Below are 23,363 nucleotides of genomic sequence, written 5' to 3'. Positions count from 1 at the left end.
CACTTGCTGATCCTCCCCCAAACCAGTTCATAAAATGCACATTTCATGTCTTGCTTCAGTTCAGCCATTTGCCAGGTCAACAAGAATCCATATTTCACCTCCTTAGATTGTGCATGTATTTTTAAATTGCATAAACTACTTGTCCAATCTGCAGCTTTTGCTTTATAATTCACATTTTATGAATATTCGAAAGCTACAGAAATAAAATCAGTTTCAAAATATGATAGAGAATGAAGTTAATTAGAAAAGCAGTAATATAAAACAACTGCACAAAACTCTTGTACCCAGGGAGAAAGCAACCATACAGAGGACAACATCTGAGTAAAAATGACAGGGAATGATTTCTTCAGCGCCACTCTTTAATTTAATTCCAGTAATTTTATATATCTGTATGTGTGCGTTTGAGTGTCCGTGTGTCTGTGAATGTGGGTGTATAGTCTTGATTTGCATATAAAATCTATAGTTTTGAACAAGTCAGTTCTGAAAGTCATAAAATAAATTTTGACAAGCAGACAATCTGCTCTGTAGCTTCTACCCACTTCTGCTATTGCATTTAAAACGAATAAGTAGAAGTTACAATTTTATTTAAACGTCTGAGTTTGAGACTTGCTACTGAGCACACATTATCAAATATAAACAAAGAACAAAACACTGGTAAGGCAAACAGCACCATTTTTCCTAAGCTGAAGGGCCATTTTACCTTCACCCTAGCAGCAACTCCTGGTATTCGAAGCAATCCTTCTGTTTCCAGCTTTCCCCCTTCTATCTGAGAAATGAGCTGAACATAGAAATGAGAACAGAAAGCAGACGTATCATGAAACAGTAAAAAGATTGGTACTATCATAACAATTTCAGCATATATGCCTCCCTTGTTTCATGCACATTTTTTTTTGCAGTACCACAACTACAGGATGTCTTTAGGCTAAAAAGAGACAACTACTATTGTAACACGTGGACATAAAGTGACGTTTATCCAGAATCAATTTGGAGAACAGCTAAATATACCTCATCCACCTTACATCACGGAATATGGACTTTATTTATTGATTTTCTGAAATTCATCTCCTGCTTTCTGCTCTGGCCTCTTTCCCATTCCTGACTCAGGTAAAATAATTTATTGGGATGGAGGAGAGATCTGTTTGCATAGATATTAATCAATGAAAAATCTTTTATATGCAGAAGAGAATTTACAGTTCCTAAATGCCCAATCAAATGCATTTAGCCAAGTGCACAACAGGTCTGCTCCATGAGGCTTCTTGCTAATGATGGCTTAAGTGCAGAATTTTTATCTTTAGGAATTAGTCCAGGGTAGATGTTATCATGTAAAAGTAAAATATTTACACAGAGACAGCAAGAGTATTGCACAGCTTACATTAGTTCTGGATATTGCATCTAACTTCATGCCAGTTTACAAAGTTCTTCTTTATTTCATTTATACCTGCCAGAGTCAATCAGCTACTGCCAAATGCATAATGAAACGGGGATGTTTTCATTGCCTTGAGGAATGTATTATTGCCATACACACCTCCAGGGAAAACATACGGCAAAACATGGAGGCCAAGATAGAAGATCCTAATTTGCCCAAGATCCCTATAATTCCAGGGAAATAGGATTGTCAATAGGCCCATTGAGATATCCAAAAGAACTAAGGTAAGGCAGTGTATGATGTAACCTGGTACTAGACCATGTATGGCTTTGTAGTAGCAGCCAAGTTTGAATTGGGCCTGGAAGTTGACTGATAATAAGTGGTTCAGGCAAGTGGCATGAAAATCACTGTGACTCTGCAGTGGTGAGATAGTGAGACTTAGCAATCTAATAGCTGCATTCTGGACCAATTGCAACTTCTGAAATTTCCCCCAACAATTGTTCTATAAGAGTACATTGCAGTAATCTAATCACATAGTTGTGTTATCATCACCAGGACACCCAAGTAGGGCTACAATTGATGCAGTAACCTAAACTGGAGACAGGTCCCTTTCTCCATAATTTCCTTTTGCTATTTAATCCCCCATTTTTCGCCACTGTTTTTGTGCTACGAAAGTTAAGCAATATGCATGTGATCTTGGTTTATTCTGCAAAATTCTGGAGAAATCATTCTCAGATAAGACACAATTATTTGTATTACAAATTTGATGATTGTGTGAAAAGAAGTTAAGAACAACTTGTTTAACCTGCCCACTGATCAACAGAGAGAAGAAAGAATTTTATCAAGGCATTGAACATAAAAAGATGTCATGTGTAGTAAAAATTATTTTGCTAGATTATAAAATATCTTTTTTTAAAAAAAAAAAAACAGTATCTTTCAGGACTCAATCCCAAAGCTCAAGGAAGTAGAATGAAAGGACATCAGTCAGCCTACTCACTTTTTGAAAGATAAATGGTGTCCGGATACCTGGAATTCTCTTTTGATCATATTCTAGCAAAACCAAGAGTGGAACACCAAAAAGACCAGATTCTGTAATAAAGGGGGAGAGGGAAGGGAGGTTCATGAAGTGGTAACATGAAAGCATTTTAAAATAATATTTTATTTTAATTTTCATGTTCAGACAGAAAAGTTATTTTCAGTACAGTCCCATTACAAAATTGCCATTTTTCAGGAATAAAGCCCACTAAACATGCAGTTAAAGAGAAGACAAAATGATTTTATGAAAATATGCAGGAAAAATACTTCACACATAAACACGGGCAAAAGGAAGAGGAAAAAAAATCCTTAATTAAAATTAGACATGGGCTATTATCTGAAATACATAAATAGACTTGCTTTTTGTACAGGTTGATATGAGAATATGTGAAGTTATTTACGTACATTGAATTATCACTGATACTATTAACAAGGATTAAATCCAATTCTGCCCATCTGCTGATTTTTCTGAAGTTTTTTCATGTATCTACTAAGCTTGGGTAGGTCACAATAACAGGAGTAAGTGAAAAGATAAGTTTCTTGGGTGGCAATCAGTAATATAAATCTCCAAAGCTAAACACTGATCATATTGACAAAAAAATCATATACTGACTTATGAAATACACTATATAACAAGTCTGAAATATTGTAAAAACATTCTACAATATGTTACAAGAGTTATTTTCTGCAGGTGGATGAAAATCACATGTACACAGAGAAGTCAGATATCTCTCACTGTGGCTTTTAGTAATTTAGTTCCTCCCCCGGCATCTCTACTGAATACATCCTGCATATTTTGGCACAGGAAACTACTTGATTAACTGGTAGCATGTTTCAATTCATGGCAGCTAACAAAAATATGTTCCTGGTTTTTATCTATTTAATCTGCCATTCTAAAATAAGTTTTGTATTTCTTTTTAACAAAAAATTGCATTTAAAAAAATTATTGAACACTACCTTGAAATCCAAAATGAGATATTCACACATAAATGCAAAACAGAAGTTTACACAACACACACACACCACTCACATTTCACTCAGGCAGACTGAATCAAGTTGATCTGATAATGGATAAAGTTTGTTTTTATCCACCTGTCTTTCCATAAACATATGAGACTAAATAAAAGATATAAAATCAAAGAAAAATCTAAGAAGGCAAATTTAGAAAACAGTGAAACTCATTATAGAAGTTATGAAAAAAACTCATTATAGAAGTTATGAGTTATATAATCTCTCCTTTAAAAGGCTTTATCTTTTGATTTTCCCTTTTAAATTAATTTCACAGTTGTTTCAAGCTGTAACCTTATAGCCTCAGGTCACTGGTAAAATAGGATTCCCTCCCTCTTTGTCGCCACATAAAGTTTGGGTATGTTGGCCATCAGAGGAAAGGAGAGGTGAAGTCTTATGCCCTGAATTTTGAAACTATAGTAGCCAAACCTCCCTCAAATCATCCGTTTTATCCCTGACATACTGAAAATTGAAATTAACTCTGGAGAACTTAAATGATGACCTCCACATTGAGTAAGCATTTCTAGATAAATGCAGCCTACATGCATACAACCTCAATTATAAATTGGTATCTTGTAATATGGGGGCACGTTTAAAGATACTGAGCTTGTCAGCTGGAAAGTTGATAGCCCGGGTTCAAGACATGAGTGCTGTGTGATGGGGGTGAGCTCCCAGTTACTTGCCCCAACTCCTGCAAATCTAGCAGTTCGAAAGCATGCAAATGTGAGTAGATAAATAGGTACCATGGTGGTGAGTCTCCCCAATTCAAGGTTAACTCAGTCTTCCATCCTTCCAAGGTCGGTAAAATGAGGAGCCAGATTGTTGAAGGCAATATGATGACTCTTTAAACCCCTTAGAGAAGGCTGTGAAGTGGAATATAAGTCTAAGTGCTATTGCTATTGCTACCACTTTGATGGGAAGGTAACAGCCTCAGCATATAGTCAAGGTAGTCACTGACCATGGACAATGCTGGTTCCCTCAGCTAAGAAACGGAGATAAGTACTATCTCCTGGAATCAGACATGACTGGACAGGTTAAACCTTTACCTTTTATCTTTTAATAGTGATGGGTCTGCATATCCCAATGAGGCTATGAGCTCTATTGCTGAGTGTGTTTCATTGTTTATAATTTAAAATGTATAATATAAGACAATCCAAGAGTGACTTTGGATGGCATATAAATTAGAAACAGAAGCTTGGTACATTAAATCAGAAAAAGGAAACATGATTATAACAGGGGGACTAGACATACAGATAGTCCTCGACTTACAACTAGAATTAAACCCCGAATTTTGGTTGTAGATTAGATTTAGAATAACTTTATTGTCACTTTGATTGTACACTAATTAGCATACATTAAAATGAAATTTCACTGCGTACAGCTCTCAAAAGGTTGTTGTAGTCATTTAGTAGGTCACTTGCTGATACAGATAGTATACAGAGGTGCTGTTACAGAGGTGCCACAATTCAGAAGACATACTTCCAAGACTCCATCAGATGGCATTGCTTGTCAGATGAACTCACCAAAGCATGGGCCCAATCATGTGTCACTCCTGCAAAACCATAGCCATAACAATACAGAAGCGTGCATGGGTCTAACAAAAGGAGACTAGGCCAGAATGCATTCCTGCAGTATTTCAGTTGTTCTGTATCATTGATGCAACTTCCAAGTGCTAAGCGTTTCAAATGGTTATTTCATTCCTGCCTGATGAACTCAGCCATAAGGGATTGCTCTCAGCAATCAAAAAGCCCTTCCTGAGAAACTTGCAACGCTTCTGAAGACTAGAAACTTTATAAAGAAAGCATGAATATTGGAGGAGGAGCCAACGTCGAGATGATATGGACATGCGGTCTCGATACTCCGAGACCACAGCCTATACTTTTGCCACTGGGTGGTCCAATTGGACCTAAACCATCCCGCAGAGATGGTGAACATGGAGAATACGTCTTGCTGACCTCAGGGACATCGCAAAGTCCCTAATATGAGCAAGAGAAGTTCTTCAAGCCGGCAACAAAAAATCCAGCCAAGGCTGACGAAGTCGGGGCGGCTCCAAAATGGAAGGATGCAGAAAGAGAAAATGTTTCAAGCTGGTGAGGAACTTTTACTGTTTTAAAAAGAGATTGCCTATAAAAAACTTAAAATTAACTCAAATTGGAGAACAGAAGAATTGAGCAGCAGAATTAAATTTGGAATGGTTTTGGACAGTGGTTATCTTACTTTTTAAATGCTATCTTCATGGATGGAATTTATGCAAGCCTTTTGAAATGGATGGATTAAGCTTTCTTCTATTTTTTCTTTTATTATTCTCTGTAACCCATGGACTAAAGTTTTTCTCTTTCATTGCTGTGGGTGTTTTTTTTAACACATTTAAAGATTGGACTCTTTTTTTAACTTGAAATACAAAAAAGATACAAAAGAAATAATATTTGCAACGGTAACACTTCTGCTCGGACATGGCACGACAAAACCGCGCTCGTCAAAATAGCGGTGATAAAATCGCGGCGCTAAAGCCGTGACGTCATCATCGCGTGTCATCACCGCCGCAACAACAGCGCGGCGACAGAAGGGCACTTTAAAACAGCACGGCGGCAGAAAGCCGATTTCAATTAAGGTAAGGGTTAGGATTAGGTTTAGGGGTTTGTTTTAGGGTTAGGTTTAGGGTTAGATTTAGGGTTAGGGTTAGGGTTAGGTTTAGGTTTAGCGTTAGGTTTAGGTTTAGGGTTAGGGTTAGGGTTAGGTTTAGGTTTAGGTTTAGGGTTAGGTTTAGGGTTAGGGTTAGGTTTAGGGTTAGGGTACTGAGTGCTTGGGAATGCACGGATTTGCCCTCCGCGATTATGTCATCGTGGTAGGGTCGCGTTTTTCCTTAGCGCTTCGAACAGCGCGAATTAGTCTTCGCGCTTATGTCTCCGCGGATAAGGGCTTCACGGATTTGTGGTGGAACCCTGCTCGGAGGCTGGAGGTTTTGTTTATTGGACTTTGTGTTTTGGAAATGGAACATTTTTTTCTTTGCTGATTGTTTTGGCTTGGCATTGTAAGGTCTTACTGCTCGGTTATAAAGAGTGATAAGAAGGGAAGCACATACATGTCCCTTTGAAGTATATCTCTAACCAGAGAAAAGTGAAAACATATGTTTTTGTGAATCTATGTTTAATTTTTTTAACCTTCCAAGCTAGAGCAGCTGTGTTTGTTAGCTGGAAATAATGGCACAATTTCAAAAGCAAACAGAAACCTTGAACTTGCAAAATATATTTTCAGAAATACAGAAATTATCAAATACATATGAGAAGATAGACAAGAAGTTGGAAGACTTAGAGCACATAACAGCAAAATATGATGAAGAAGTTGAAGATGTTTATCAAATGCAAAATGTGGTGACTAAAACTCAAAAAGTCGAAGTGGAAAATGAATATAAAGAGATTAAATTTGCTGATATTTATGGTGATTGGCCAGTCTCTGAAAATGGAAAGAGTGGAATACTGAAAGAGGAATCAAAGGGAGGGGAAATTTATCTCATAGGGCAAGACACAGAAAAAGGAAAAAAAAACAAAGAATCTATGGATTTAAAGAGAGAAATCTCATTAGCAATAGCATGGATAACACTACTGACAATCAAAGATAAGCTGATTAAGGAAACAGAAGAAGGGCATCAAGATTATATGAGAGATCTTATAAGCAAGGAGTTGCTAAGAGGAGTCCATACAAAGTTGATCAAGGAGATGATTAGAGGACTGGCACCACAAATGGCAAAAGATACGAGACTGTTTTGCTATTGGAAAGATACAGGTTGATAGATGGAAGAATATAATTTAAAACTAGTTAAACTTAGTGAAATTTATTGATAATAGATATAGTTTAAATAAATAATTGATAATGTTGTTAATGTATATAATGTGTAGTGTTATGATTATTATAATTGGATATGAATTTGGAATGGTACTCATGTAAGGAAGATTAGAAATTCCTTTGGATTATACATAAAGGTTAATAAAAAAGGGAACCAACTTAGATGCAGCTAAAGTTTCGATTATTAGGGGGGAAATGTTATGATACAAGATATAGTCAAATAAAGGAGGGATAAGAATAACAACGTATATATAGACATGGGTATAATATAGAAACTGGATGTAAATTTTAAACAGTGATTTGGAAAGGAGGATTAGAAAACTTTGTTATTAAATATTATGGATGTTTAGCTATAATAGGACATAAGGATTTAATGTTAGTGGAGGATCTTAGAAATAGTAATTGAAAGGCCGGTATGTGGTTATGTATTAACTTTGGTATATTTTATGATGGACGCTTAAACAATTATAGTCAAATGAAAATGGAGATATGATAATGGTGACATGTTTAAATATTTGAGTTAAAATACTTGAGTTAATATGAAGTATGTTTGTTGACTGTGGAAGAGATGCACGAAAGTCTTTTTGAAACCAACTGATACACTTTCTACAACATGTAAAGAAGGATTGTGTTTGTTTTAAATTAAAAATATTTTTTTAAAAAAAGACAAAAAGAAAGCATGAATATTAAAAAAACGGGGGAGATGGGAAAGTAAGAGGGAGCATAAAGAGCCAGCTTACAAAACAGAATAAGTACAGAGGGATCATCTAAATGGGTTACAGGCAGAAAACATGAACTTATGTCAAAAATAAATATAAAATATTATCTCCTCTATCTTGAGGATATTTTATTATTTTCATGCAGTTTCATACTGCAGCTTACCTACTGTCTGGTTAAGAACATTTAAGGATATTTAACACTACAGTGGAAATCAGTGGAATATAAATCTGCTTATCTGAGCCAAGGTTTTCCACCAACTAGCACCTTAGCCTTGCATATCGTAGATTGGGGGAGGTGGGAGGCAATATCTCTCTTGAATGGAGCTCAACTCACTAGGCAAGTTTGCCTTGCTTTCCTGGCAATGAGGAAATTATTTGTCATTGCACAATGACCTTCTACTCTGTTCTTATTTCTAAGTGTATATAGAATCCAAACTAACCGTATCTCATTATTCCCCTCCATTGATAATGTTTACAACTTAAAATACCCAAATATCTATCCGAAGATGTATTTTGCAAAACCAACCAACCAACCAAAAGCCAAATTCAACAAACTCACCTTTCACTTTAGTTTTTGCTGCCTTCTGTGGCTTCAGTTCAATTCCAAGTATGTCAAAAAGAGCAGACAGTTCAATCAGGGCCAAAGCATGGATTTTCTTCATATCCTGAGGTGCAAGATCTCCAATTTTTGTTGTACCCGTTTTGTCCTTTGGAAATCTGAAGTTCTATTTAAATGTACATAATGCAGTTGTGTGAAACCTTGGTCTTAACAATTTCATTTTTTTAAAAAAACCAAGAAACACTAGAACTAAGTCCACATTTCTGAAAGCACAACAGGCATGGCTTTTGGCAAAAGTATTTGTTCTTTTGGGGCACTGCCTTGAACAGGTGAGGACTTTGAAAGTGGCAGAGAATTTCTCTATCTGGCAGCCCTTTGAAGTTAGGCAATCTGAACAGAAGTCATTCTTGTCTTTCCTTAAATGAAAATACAATCTTGGTACAAAGTGAAGCCCTTCAGAACTGCTATGGGAATGTACTGTGGTCAGAGAAAGGAAAACATGGGAATCCCAGTTTAAAAACTTTGCTGTCTTGGAAGAGGGCTACAAGTTTTCAGGAAGAATACTTGTTTTGTTATTGTTGTGCATGTATTTCATAAATTTCTGATTAGAAACTTCCCTTCCCTTTGTTCTGACCATTTATGTAATTCAATTGGAGTTAGTTATAGACCCTTCTGGAAGGCTACCCAGCAACCTGGCCCAATTAAAGTTAACTAATAACTTTTAAGCAGATTTGTGGTTAATTTAGCATCCTACAGGTTGTATAGCAACTCTAAATGTTTTATAATCCTAAAACCACTGTCCTCCTCCAATGTCAGGCTGAGGAAGCAAGGAGCACATAATTTTTTCCAATATACTGAGTTGGATACATGTACTGTAAGTAGAAAGGACAGTACAGTGGGAACAGATTTCCTGTCTGGTCCTGGGCTGAAACCTCTATGCAAAAGCCCTGGGAAAATTGAAATCAGTAGGATACAGCTGGCAGGAAGAACAAAAATGCAAGCATCAGCAATAGTTTATTTCTTTTCAGTGCTTTTTGTTCAGATGTGCATTTTTCCCTGAGGGGACTCAGGGCGGCTTACATAAAATAAGGAAGGGAGGGTACAAGACAATAAACGCAAACAATTTATCTATTACCTATTCTTTATGGAGAATCTATGTGGTCACTAAGATTCAACAATGACCCCCATGGGACATAATCGTCCATTCTATTGTCTGCTGATAAAAAAAATTGCTATCTCTTGAATACAGATCTAAGTTTCCTTTTCTTGGTTTGGTTACCTTCCTTCCCAAGTATTCACTTTTCTGCATTTATTAAAATAAAAATCTTTAAGTCATTGTTAGCTCATGCACTGAAAAATATTTGGGCCTGATAACTTTGGCTAAATATATACATATACACATATAAACACTTACAGGAAGCAGAGTGTCATCTTCTTTGTCTTTTAACACATCACTTACAGAGTTATTTTTGAGATTAACTGCTTGTTCAGAAAATGATATTTCCAAATTAATGTCTGTTTCAGCTGGTTGCAAATCTTCTCTTGGACAATTATCAGTATGTTGACCATATGCTAAATGTCGAAGAGAGGAGAGAGGATAAATTTTATCTAAAGGATTCTTTTGTTAAATACATGAAGATAATGGATTTACCAATATTAATCCAATGGAGGTAGGAAATGTATTGTTTAGCTAATTAAATAATGGATTAAATTGAGTGATATTGAATGACTGTCTACATTATAGAAAATTCCATCTCATGAAAGGAGAAAATTCAAATAAGCAAGCAACATTGGAAATTGCACAGAAGAGGAAAATTAGAATTTGTTTCCCTGCCCTCTACCTTTTTTTTTTTTTTTTTTTTTTTTTAGTTATCACACTCCTTTCAGTGAAACAAAAAGATGCACTGGATTTAATCGTCAGTCAACCAAATAATAATGACTCAACCTGTTACAGGTTTACACAGGACTATCACATATCATAACTCCCCATGTTTCAAGCCTAACTTTCATGTTTGTTTTAGAGGCTATCCATCATAATGCCTGGCTTTCCCTCAGCCCTTAAATGAACTCAATTTCAGGTTGCTCCATTCTATGAAAAAGTAGCAATGTAAGTTGTAACCTGTGCTTGAATTTTCACTTCGTTTTTCTAACTTACTATTTATTTTTAAATAGAGAAGTGTATCAAATTGAAAGTGCTATCGTTTACCTATGCTGTGGTTAATTTTTCTAAGTTTTGAAATACGTATATTTATATTTTTAAAAACCAAGTAATCATACTCACACAATTCTAGTTGAATGAACCACATACCCAAATTAACATTAAATATACAACACATTTTTAAGGAATTGTAGCCCTCCTTTATCCAAGAATGTACCATCCGTTCACTGAGATTGTTCTCAGTAAATTTCTTCCCCAGAAAACTAATTCACTATCAAAGGACAGACATATTTTACAGAACATTGTGGGGTTGGGGTATTTTTTGGCACTGTGGATTTTTTTGCAATTCAAATAAATAAACAAACAAAAACTGTCTTTGAACACCCAGCTTTCTATCTGGCTGACCTAGTTAGAATGGTAAGACAAAGAGAAGATGTCCTTGACCACCTGGCTGCCTGCTTATCTGCTTGCTACCTGTGGAAAACAAGCTTTTATGCATGAACAGGCTTTGAGTATGCACTCTCAGCAGAGGCTGTCTGCACAAGATTGCATCAGCCTTCTGGGCTCCAGTCTTCACTTGGGAGAGCTGTACAATTAAAGTCTCTGGAAAACATGATTCAGAAGGTTTGCTCTTGCAGCTCTAAATGCCCTTGAATGATACTAATTATCTGGATGCGTTTCAACTGGGCTTTTGCCAAAATGTAGTGCTGAAAACGCTTTGGTTGTGTGGGATGATGTCCTATACTCAAAACTGAATTGGAGAAATGGGAAATATTCTTCTGGATCTTTTGGTATATTTTTCTGACCATCTCAGCAGAACTGAATCTAGGAGGGACTGATTAACTGCAGTTCCAGTCCTTCCTGTAGGCCACAGACACAAAATGGGGCTACAGAACTACCGTTTGACACCTTTGGCTACTCTGCTATCACATAGTGTCTTTCCATGTGACTCCACAAAGTCACCCGGAGCCTTTTCATAAAGTATATTGTCCTTATATTCAAATTTTTGTTAGATGTCTTGACTATTTGCCAGAATAGAAAAATGGAGTATAAATCACTGATGGTTAACACCACCATGTCCTCCATAGCCTAAGAAAGATAGTACGTTTAACAAGCAAAACAATGACACGCTTCAAATGCTATTCCAGTAACATGTACAATTCTTTACTATAAACCTGAGAGTGATTGTCAAGACAGCTGTTCCTTTAACACAATACCCCCCTCTCCCAATGCATAATGGACCATAAGGAGAAGAGAAGAACCAAAACCCAAGCCAGGCTTTTTTTTTCTCTACTGAAGCTATACCCTAATCGTATCATCTGGATGAAATTCAGCAGTTCAAAATACAGGCTAATTGTGGACTTACAACCACAATTGGGGCCAGAATTTGCATTGCTAAGCAAGGCAGTTTTTAAGTGAGTTGTTTCCAATGACATATTTTTTTTGCCACGGTTCGTAAGTGAATCGCTGCTATGGTTGAATCATGCTGTCAGTAGCAAATCTGGCTTCCCTCATTGACTTTATGGGCGGGAAGCCTGCTGGGAAAGTTGCAAATGGCAATCACATGATTTTGAGACACTGCAACTGTTGTGAATACATGCTGGTTGCCAAGCACCTGAATTTTGATCTCATGACCATTGGATGTTGCAGTTGCCATAAATTTGAAGACCAGCCGTACGTCACTTTCTTCAGTCCTGTTGTAACTTTGATCTCTAAACAAATGATTGTAAGTTGAGGATTACCTGTAAATCAATTGTGAAACCTACTGATTTAGTGCGGAGCCCAAATCTCCGTATTTCTTATTGAGTATCACTAGAAATTCTTATTGAGTATCACTAGCTACATCTTTTATTTTCTTTGGCATTCTCTAAACCAATGAGGGAATGTGGCCTGCTACCTGTTGGCTTACAGATATACTAGTTTTGTTCCAACTGCCTTTAAACTTTGAGTTTGGAAACAGATTTTTAAAAAGGTATTTGGGAAACTGGATGAAATTCACAATTTAGGGAGTTTAGTTATAACGTTTCAGATTAATAGTGTTAAGAAGTGGAAGATATACAAAGAGCTACATTTATATATTGAGGATTTCTTCTTTAAAAAAATATCTCTGTTTTCTGTGGGCAATTGTTCTGAAAATAGTACACAGCTGAAGGTGACTTTCTAAGAAACTTGCAAACTTCAGAAGAAAAACAGCAGTGGATCTAATGCAGGGGGTTACAGATGAAAGGGGAAAAATAATTTCTCTTTTCTCTTACCTATCTACATCCAAAGCACATACAAGCTCCCCTTATGCTACTGTTACATTCCCCCATAAGATCATATAAAGTGAATTTGCAAACTACTGGAGAAAATAGTGCGGGCTGTATGGTTTGATGTCAAATATTACAACCTTGACAAGTATCCCCATAAACATTTAGAGCTAAATCTAATTTACATTCATTAGAGTCACATGTCTCATTGGAATGGTATTCACAGATGTGATTTGTGGTTTTATTATTATTACTATTTTATTATATTACTAGATATTTCAAAATTTGTCCAAGTTAATATGTGTATTGTACTGGAACAATTTATATTAGATTTTGATAGATGGTATACAATACCTTTGATGTGGTAGGGTAAAATTAAAATTAATATAACTTCATATATGAGGCAACCCCAATTCCAATCCCATTGAACACCATGCCCATATAATGCTTTGTAAAAGTAGAACTGATAATTATTTGAAGAATACCTAATGTAGACCAGAGTTTGTTCCAAGATAAGCCTGGCTAAATCAGCAGATGGAACAGATTTTCATCCTGTCCCAACTTGGAAGCAGTGCTCCATTAGGCAGTAAAGTTGTCAAATGTCATATTAAATGGCCATTTGCATGCAGGGCTGCAGAGCATGGAGCACATGAAAATAGTTTTTTACAACTTCCCATTTCTAAAGCAGTCATGAAGAGGCATTGGGGAAAAAAGAACCAAGTGTTACAAAATTCTAAAATAAATGCTTGGTCATTTTCCAAGCTAAGATTCCAGAGTCTGGTTAATTGGCAGAAGATCCGAGTTTTTCAATCTTCCCCTCTCAGCCTTATGCTGACCCAGCAGTTTGGCAACCTTCCCATCCTACAAACAGTTCTTACCAGCAAATGGCTGCCTGATGGCTTAAATGAGAGAAGATTTTACTAATGTTCTTATGAGTACACGCTGTTTAGTACTTGAACTTGGAATTTTGCAGTATGACTGTTAATGGTACTACATTGATTGATTTTCTACATGCAAGACTCCATGGCTGTTGTCACTATGCCTGTTCACAAATTAATACAATTTCTTAGAATTAGTTCAGACACATTACTATTTTCTTTTGTTGCTTTTCTTCCCTCAAGTATTGGTTGGCAATTATGGATTATGGTATACCCATCTCTGTCTTAATTGTACTTCTGCTTATGGTTCCTTCATCTATTTTAATATCCTAATTCTGAGTTGCACTGAACATATGAAGCATATGTGGCTTACTCTCTGCTTCAAAAATCACATACAATAAGGTTGCCAAATCATACGTATCTTGAAAGCACTACAACTCTGAGTAGAACAAAGGGAGATGATCTGGCCCTTCATATATTTGAATCCAGAATTTCGTAATCTCTGACCCTGGCCATATGATTGTGAATTTTTAACATATACTATATTGCCAAAAGTATTTGCTCACAACTGAGTCCGATTATGTGGATGGGTGAGCAAATACTTTTGACAATATAGTGTATCTGTAAAATATTTAATCTATTACTGTGCCCACAAACCTAATTAAGTCATATAGCAATATTTGTTTTTGACCTAATATGATCAGGTAAACCAGAGCTTCTTTTTAGCCAACAGATTTCTAAAAACCATGGCTGTTATTTTACTAACAATATCTTTGCCTTATTATGCTATATAATAAACATAATTTCTTAAGAGAACTAGTCATGTTGCTCACCAGCTGTTAGTAGAATAGCCTAGTTTTTAGTTTACACAAAAATTTACCTTCTTTGGCATCTTTTTGTGAACTTTCCTTTTTCCCTTCTGCTCTTATAGGCTGGTGATCAATGCTGGATTCCTACAATATATGAAATAAGTACACAAATAATTAGATACACAGGACTGAAAACTAAATATCAATGATATGCTATCTGTTTTATTAAATAGCATTAATTAGTATTAATTACTTGCTATTTCAGAGGAATAAAAAACAACTTCTAAGACAAACTAAATAAGATATACAGTAGAACCTCTGGTCATGACCATGACCAAATCGGGTTGCAGCCAAAAAATTTGCAATTTTTTCCCCCGCGGCCAATTTTGCCTTCCACGCCATTTTTTTTGTAAACACCAAATTTCCAAAATTAGGTTCAGGTCACGATCAAATCAGTTTGCAACCAAGTTATAGAACAAATTATGGTCTTGACCAGAGGTTCTACTATATTTATTTATTTAGCATATGGATATAGGGTGTATATTAACATTTCACATAAATTAAAAACATAGTAGAAAATGAATGTTAAAACAATCTATAAAACAATAAGCTCTTTATACCAATGTATAGTGCTCTCTATATTTTACCAACAGTAGAATTAAAAATTAATTCTACAATCTCTCAGATCTATGGTCCAAACCAGCCTTCTGAAGCATATTAAACCAAATCAAATGTATTGTAGTTGAATACATTGAATCATTTTGATTCAAATTAATTTGATTTTATGAAAGTTCATAGAAAAGGAATACAGTTAATACCTGAATACTTGGAATTTTAGAATGTACAGAGACTCTTAATATAATTTCCATAAAGATATAATGGATTACTCTTTTAACTTGCAAAAATGAAAACAAGTGACTCAAAATAGAGAAATGTCACTTTGCAATTCTTTTAATTCAAAGAATGCCTGTAGTTGGCCAATTTAGGTGAGTTGTTTCTTGAAAGCCTCCTTTTAATAGCAAATGGTGGAAGAGATTTATTTATTTGCCATCGAAGTGTCAACTCTGGGTGGCTTAGAGATAAAGTGTTATTTTTGCCTGCCCTGCCTATCCACTGATTTTCTAGACTGTTTTTTCCCCTGATATTATGATTCACATTACAGAATACCCATTTTGAAGTGGAAAATGTGGAGAGAGCTTAGCTTTTTCTTTAGACTTTATTTTACATTGTATTTCCACACACTAAACCATATAATAGCAAATGTGCCCTATATATTAATGTTGAGTGGAACAGTGAAATTACTTTTATTTTCAACATATTTTCAATTCTTCCCTGTTGACAGATTTTAAATGGGAGAGAGAGAGTTAATAAAATATTGCCTTATTTGTTAAAAGAAAGAATCCATGTGAGTTAAGACTGCTTAGTAATGGTGGCACATATTTTTATCCAGATCTTATCTATATTGGATTTCCAATAGGTTATCAAAATTCCTTCACAGCTTATCATTACTAATCTTGTCTTATATAAAAGATCTTGTTGTTCCAGATAAAAATCCATCTCTTAACTAGGTGCAATATTTTCATAATAATACATTTGTTGTCTTGTTTCTTATTGGTTTAAAAAGAAAAAAACCCACCAAAACTGTTTTCCTATTTACAAATATAACATAAGCATAGAGTTATATTTCATATTAAAAAGTAGCATTGTTGATGGTATCAAAGAATGAAAATGCAATTTATTACTCTAAAAAGAGACTCCACTGTTTCATTAAATCAGTATACACACAGCTAAAACATGCAGAAACTAATTTGTTGTTCTCCTCCTGGCTTCTCTATTTTCAAGAGAGAAAGCTAAATTGATGGAATAGACAGTAGCGAAATGGGCTGAATCAGTATCATGAACCAAACATAAACTCTGACTGGAAGGAACTATAGGAATGCCACAAAAGGAGAATGGCCATGTAAATGCCCAATACTTGCTGCATTACTGTGTATGATCTCAATTATATGTCTTAAAACAAATAGAGAATGTGCTACATAACAGTCTGCAAATCTTAGGAATTACATTTTAAGATTATCTACCACTTCCTATTTTTGTTCCTAATAAAAATAAATACTTTTTTCATATTTTTATTGTAAAACACTGAAATCTCAAGCGTCTACAATATATTCATATGTAACAGAGATGCAGGTGCATCAAGTTTCGTGGGACATTAGAAAAATAGTGCCTCCTTTGCACTGAAGTAGACTTCTAATGCTTTTATAGATATGCCTCTGTAACCTTATATTTTATCAGCCGTTCTTCAATATTTGTTATTTAAATATTAAATTTATATGTTACCTTTCCTCTAGATATAAGGTTTGAATGCACACTAGGTCTTCTTGGTCATAGTCCAACAATGCAATCATTACATCAAAATGCCCTCAATAATTAACAAAATATCATAGCTGTATACAATTCAATAAAATATTGAACACTGTATTGGGTCTCTCCTAAATTTGAATTAATTGAATGACATTACCTAGCAGGGAAGTATTCCTTTACAATGTGTACTTTCTTTCATTCTAAATATTCTATATAGAAAATATTTTTTCACTCGTTGTAGAATAGTGATATGAGCAATTAATTCACATTTCTCAATTTTATAACTGCTGGGGAATTCTCAATTCAGAAAAATCGATTTGTATTAGTCGTGCAAATTTATTTCAATGCCTACTCATAAACAAAAGTTGCATCATTCTCATTTATGTTTAAATGAAAGACACAAAGATCAAAACAAAACTCATGTTCTCTAACTTACATTAAAATATGCTCCCTTGAAAAATTGCTTAATTTCACTTCAAAGTATAGAATCCTCACAAAAGGGGAAAAAAAGGCAAAGAAAGCATGTGTGATCCTTTACATAGGCAATCTACCCTTTAAAAAAAATCTTGGCAAATTCAGACTTTATCTTTATCTTCAGTTCTTCTGAAATGTTCTCTACTGTGGGTTTTGCTAAAATGGAAAAAGTGCATTTCACTTCCCATTTATCCCGCTGTTTAAAAAAAAAACTTTTTCAAAAACGTCAAATCAAAGCCCCAAAACAGGAACTTACTTTTTCCATTGATTCATTTTGTTGCTTGAAGATCTCTCTCACATCAGGAACATGGTACTGTTTGTTTTTCTTCCTCATTGTCTGGGTGACGGTATCAACTCGCTTCTGCACTGCTATAGCCTGAGTTCTCGTCAAGGTAGCCAAAACCACCATGCTTTCATGGGAATCTCCAGCAGCTTCACCAAAGAGGGTGGACAGACCTGCTTCTTTTAACCACTCTTCTTCCAATTCACCCTCTACTCAAATGAAAGGAAGAAGGACATACATGTAAGGATGCACTTTGTATTACATTTAACCCCATATTTTTAACAGAAAAATGAAAATACTCTCTATGGTATAGTAGAAACTTTTTCATGTATTAAAAAAGAAAAAGAGGCCACAACTAGTGATTCAACTCAAACATGGTTAAAAAATTTCTAACCTATCTTGTTGAGGCCAAAAGACTTGATTTAAGCTGAACCATGTTTCATTACTTCTGCACAAAAATTAGATGAAACCAATTGACTTATATAGAAAAGGTGTTTTTAAGTATTACTAGGGATTGCAATGAAGCTGTAGAAAGGAACATTCAAATATCAAGATATTTGCTTTCTGTTTTGTGTTATTCTTCATTGCTATCCCACAAATCTTTTCTCTTTCCCACAATAATCATGGCAAGCATAGATGGAAGTTACATGACTGAGAAGTCCTGAATCTCAAGGGTATTTGCCTGCTTTGTTTTTCCCTGGTTATTCCATAACTGTGGGGTCAGATTAGATCAGTGATGGCTAACCTTTTCCAGTCCGAGTGCCCAAAGCCCGTACCGAATCCCCAAAATACAATGCGTGCACACACACACACGCCCGTGTATGCGTCCCACCCCCATGCATGTGCACATAACCCCCCATGTGCCCTGCCACCACACATGCATGTGACCCCCCACACATGGGTGTATGACCCCCCCACGTACGCACACTCCCCCACACCATCCATTTACAGTAGACCCAAAGACCAACTGTCCAGCAGGAGACATGCACACATGTGCAGCGAAGCTGAACTGGGACAACGGCTCATGTGCCATCAGAGAAGGCTCTGAATGCCACCTCTGTCATGCGTGCCATAGGTTCGCCATCACGGGATTAGATGTTACTGCTTTGCACAGTCTTATATTTGTTATTACATCTAGATAGAGAAAACTGGTTTTTTCCCAAACCATTAAAAAGTTTGAGAGGAAATAAATGCTTGCAAACCTGAGACAGTAAATGTAGCAAGACATGATTTGCTATTACATATGAATATGGCCATTGAATTCCACGAGAAAGTACAAGGTAGATGTACATAGTGAAACTATTATAATATCTGTATTGAAACCATCACTTCTCTTTACTGCTGATTCCTTGTAAATTTGTGGGTTTTGTTGCATGGATTTCCTTCAAAAAATATGAATGTGTTGCATCAGAATATATCATCTGTAATTTTTATCCTTTCCAAGCAACTTGTTTTTCTTTGGGAACTCTTTGTTAACTCAATTTAATCAGAGGTTATCAAGCTAATGAGTGCTATTACTGCAAATGGGCTATTGCACTGCAACATTCAATTGTCTTTGTTGATGCTCTCCTTGCTCCTTAGTGATTTCTAAGTAAGGGGATAATTTCCTTATTGTTTCTAGCTGGCAACATTTTAATACTTTCCTGAATGCAGGAGTCCTGCAGAGAAAAACTATAAATCATTAGTCTGCCAGACAACTACTGTAGGATTACTCAATAGTGTTTCTGCTATCTTCGCAAATTTATTCATATCAGCTTTCCTTTAGATAAAATGGAAAAAAAATGGTTCATTTTTAAAAAAAAAATATTTTAACTCAAGTTTAAATTATTCTCCAACTCCAAATCTAAAACAGAACTTAGTTTTGATAAACAGTGTTAAAGTTTGTTAGATATAATTCAATAAAAGTTTTCTCTGTTATTTTTAAATCATGTTTGGATAAACCTCCATAGCAGAAATAACACAATTAATATTTTATTGAAAAACATTTCCAATAAAATATTAATTTTATTTAGATGTAATTCTTCAACAGAGTAATAAATACTAAGTATTTGTAATGCAGTTTGTGCTTTTATTTTGTTAGTTTGCCATAAAATATTTTGCTACTATTGCTCTTTTAGCAATCCCAGTCTTTCTAAATTTAAAAATTTAGTATTTCTACAATATTTTATTGCAAGGTTACAATTTTTATATCTTTTGGCAATGTGAAAAACCCTAAGAATTAAATATTCCTAATAATAAAATACATGATTGACTGACAAGCTTCTAAGAAGAGTTATATGATCAGCATTGAAATCACACTGCTAAATGTATTACCTGGCATATAATTATATATCATTGTTTCCTTTCTTTTTTCTAGCACTAAATCAACACTGAATCTTGTACATTTAACATATAAGTATGTGACACTATTAAGTTTTAAATGGTGTTATCTAAAAGTAAGAATTTTTAAGATACTAGAAAAAGTTGAAAAATAAACTAGATCATTTCTAAAAGCAAAATTCCTCAAGCATGACAAATGGATGTTGTATTGCAGGTTCTAGCTTTACAAGACAATCATTCTTTATAAAATTGGAACAACAACTTCCTGCTACTTCAGCTATGGTTTGGCCCTTATCCAGTATCAACAATGGCTGACATTCCTTCTTACTCCTGAACTATAAACCAATGGGCAATAAATGTTGCACATATCATCTGGAAGCAAAGCCAGCAGTATCACAGCATGAATTATCTTACATACATTACTGTGAACCAGCCAATGGAATGGTGAAATCTTTTATTACACTACATTCCAGGTAATTTAGGATTCAATTAATTCCAATTTCATAAATGAAGAAACCAGTCATACAGACTTTTTTAATAGTTTTTTTTAAAAAAAAATATAGTAAAAAATACTCCTGAATTTCTAGAACACTATTGTTATTTTTGGCTTGGCGGTTTTTTAAAGGAACATTTTTAAAGATGATTAATGTTTGATCATCAATGGCTATCACAGTATTGTGGTAATGTTGAGCACACAACCAATAATTAGTTGTGGTTGGTTCCAAAGCACATTTCACGAGAAGCTACGATGACAGAAAAATAAAATAGTTAATGAGGAGCCAATTGCCAACAGTAAAGATGAACCTGGTTTGATGTAGGCCTTGTAACCCATATGCACAAATGACTTGTATTTTATTCCATTATCTTCTCCAGTCCTATTACTTTTTATATGGTGAATGTGCACATTCTGACTGGAGATGACTACATAGCTAGCAAGCATCACAAAATTCAGAGCCTCTCATACTCCCTTCAACATCAATAGGAGACATATAGAACCAACCTATTGAGTATAATTAAAGCTTTATGATATACAACATCTTGGTTCCAGAAGTAGTCAACCAAATGCCCAAAATTAAAACACTGTAATATCTGTTATGGTTTTCAGTGTCATAATTAATAAATAACTGTTCATAATCCTTCTTTAAATCCCTCTGAACATGTGGTCACCATAAATTCCAAACATAAATTATATTTTATTTAAGGAAGTATCTTTCCCTACAGTCCTTAGTAATCTATAGTAACACATCCATGTTTTTCACATTATTACCAGTGAACCGTTACTGGGTGACAGATTTAGAAATATCCACCAATCTTAAATCTGTACTATACAAGCCTAGACTAGAAGCATAAACCAAACAGTGCAAAATCAAACCTTCAAAATCTATGGAATAATTTCATAGAGTTTAACTGTGATTACCATCAGGTTCTTTCACTACAACCGGGTCACGTTCTTCATGATTACCACTTCTTGTTTCATGGATATTTTCAAGTTCTTTCCAGTAGTCATCCATGGATAATTCGTCAAGTGAATCTTGAGATCCTGAATGCTCGCAAGGGAGCTTCCCCGAAGGCTTCTTAGAGTTATCATGATTCATTGTATATTGGCCAGACCTCCGGCTAGAAAACGAACACACCAAAATAATTTAAGCCTGTGGAACAAGCCCAGAATGGCATCAAAGTCTACAAGAAACCCAATCCTGATGACTCCATGGGTTGATGCCAAACCACAGAGGTGAGAATCGTCTCCTGAGAGCCATTAAGCATTTCTTCAGCCTCAACAGATGGCACCATTGGCTTAATTTATCCAAGCTTAAACGATAAACAGCCATTCTTACTTAGTACTTGAAGTGGAGACACATAGGAATAGTATGTATGTATGTATGTATGTATGTATGTATGTATGTATGTATGTATGTATGTCTTCAACTTGAAGATGCCAATCTCAAGCATGAGGCTCTCTGGCTTACAGCACTTAAAACACAATCAAAAATAATACACTAAATGCAATCTAAAGCACATTAAAACATTTAAAATATGAAAAAAGTTAAAACCATTAAATAATAAACATTTCAGTTACAGAAACATTCCATAACATTCAATATACTGAACAGGCTCCACTACAGATAAAGATCCCAAATCTCAGTAAAAGAACCACATCTTAGTAGAGCTATAAGTCATGAAAAACATTCCAGAAGGCGACAATGGAAAAGACGTGGGCATACAAGTAAGATAATAAAATTGTTCATTACTTTTAAAAAAATGTGTCAACATTAAGTGAACACTAGAAACATTTTCTAACTCTAAGAAAAATGCTTTTTTAAAGCATTAATCATCAACATTCCACTGAGTTCCACTGTCTTTCATGAAGAAGAAGCATATTTTCTCACAGTAGTTTTTCCCAAAATTAAGACTCATCATGCCCTTTGAGTCTATTTAGATGTACTTCAAACATGGATAAACTCTCCCCAGACAACTTGAGCTAAAATAAAGAAAACAAGTTCAATGCCCTGAGGTGAATCTATTTATCTTTGTGTCCAAGCTGTGGCACGCTTTAATTTGTTTACTGTATCTTCCCTTAAACTGACTTAAGAATGTAACATTCTAAGTCCACTGCATTAAAATTTGCCAGTTCCACAAACATAATTTAAAAATAATAAACTGTTAACAGTGTTACTTAACATGTACACAGACATACACACATGCATAATTTATTTGTTCTGTTGTCACAAAGGTTTATATTTGCAGTTTAATCTAATTTGTTGTCCAGTTTGTGCATAGGAATTCTTACTCTAAACACAAATTATGCTATTTTGGACACATTATGCAAAGACCCAGCTATCTGGAAAAGGCTCTGATCCCGGGAAAGATGGAAGGAAAGAGAAGATGACCAGCAGCAAGGTGGGTGGATTCAGTTCTAGCAGCAATGAGTGCCCTATTAGAAGACTTGAAAGAATAGGTTATAGATAGATCATCATGAAGAAAATCTAATTGAAAGTCGAAAATGACTTCATGACACAAAAAGAATAAATGAAATGCAATTCAGATAACTGATATTTCATATTTTTGTTCAAGAAACTAGCATATAAAAGTAACCACAAACCAAGTTGTTACCATGGGATACACATGCATTAAAAATGTTTATATCCAGTTAAATGGTGATCCAGCAAACTTTTTATGTGAAAAGGACACTGAAATGATCACCACTACACTAGAATATGGTGATCGTTAAGCTTGCATAACACAAGTTACTTTTACAAGTACTAATTCACTGACATGCCCTAGCAAATTTTTTCAGACTA

The 23,363-nt window shown here is 35.0% G+C and overlaps 1 protein-coding gene across 1 annotated transcript in view; it reads right to left on the bottom strand.

Annotated features, from left to right (window-relative positions):
* Positions 1-23,363, bottom strand: part of ARHGAP18 (Rho GTPase activating protein 18) — a 70,030-nt gene that overhangs the window by 19,840 nt on the left and 26,827 nt on the right. Inside the window, exons 2-8 of the mRNA XM_087718502.1 lie at positions 21,482-21,681; positions 17,719-17,954; positions 14,696-14,768; positions 9,945-10,102; positions 8,531-8,696; positions 2,364-2,455; positions 701-778 (exon numbers count right to left, since the gene is read on the bottom strand). Of these exons, the coding sequence (XP_087574628.1) occupies positions 701-778; positions 2,364-2,455; positions 8,531-8,696; positions 9,945-10,102; positions 14,696-14,768; positions 17,719-17,954; positions 21,482-21,681 (1,003 nt within the window). The remainder of the gene's footprint in view (positions 1-700; positions 779-2,363; positions 2,456-8,530; positions 8,697-9,944; positions 10,103-14,695; positions 14,769-17,718; positions 17,955-21,481; positions 21,682-23,363) is intronic.

The sequence above is a fragment of the Thamnophis sirtalis genome, unplaced genomic scaffold (genome assembly GCF_051295495.1).
Source record: "Thamnophis sirtalis isolate CommonGarterSnake01/CBP01778 unplaced genomic scaffold, rThaSir2_p1.2 scaffold_6, whole genome shotgun sequence".
NCBI classification, from domain to species: domain Eukaryota; kingdom Metazoa; phylum Chordata; class Lepidosauria; order Squamata; family Natricidae; genus Thamnophis; species Thamnophis sirtalis.
Note: the sequence above shows the minus strand (reverse complement) of the source record. Positions and strands in the feature narration are given on the sequence as shown.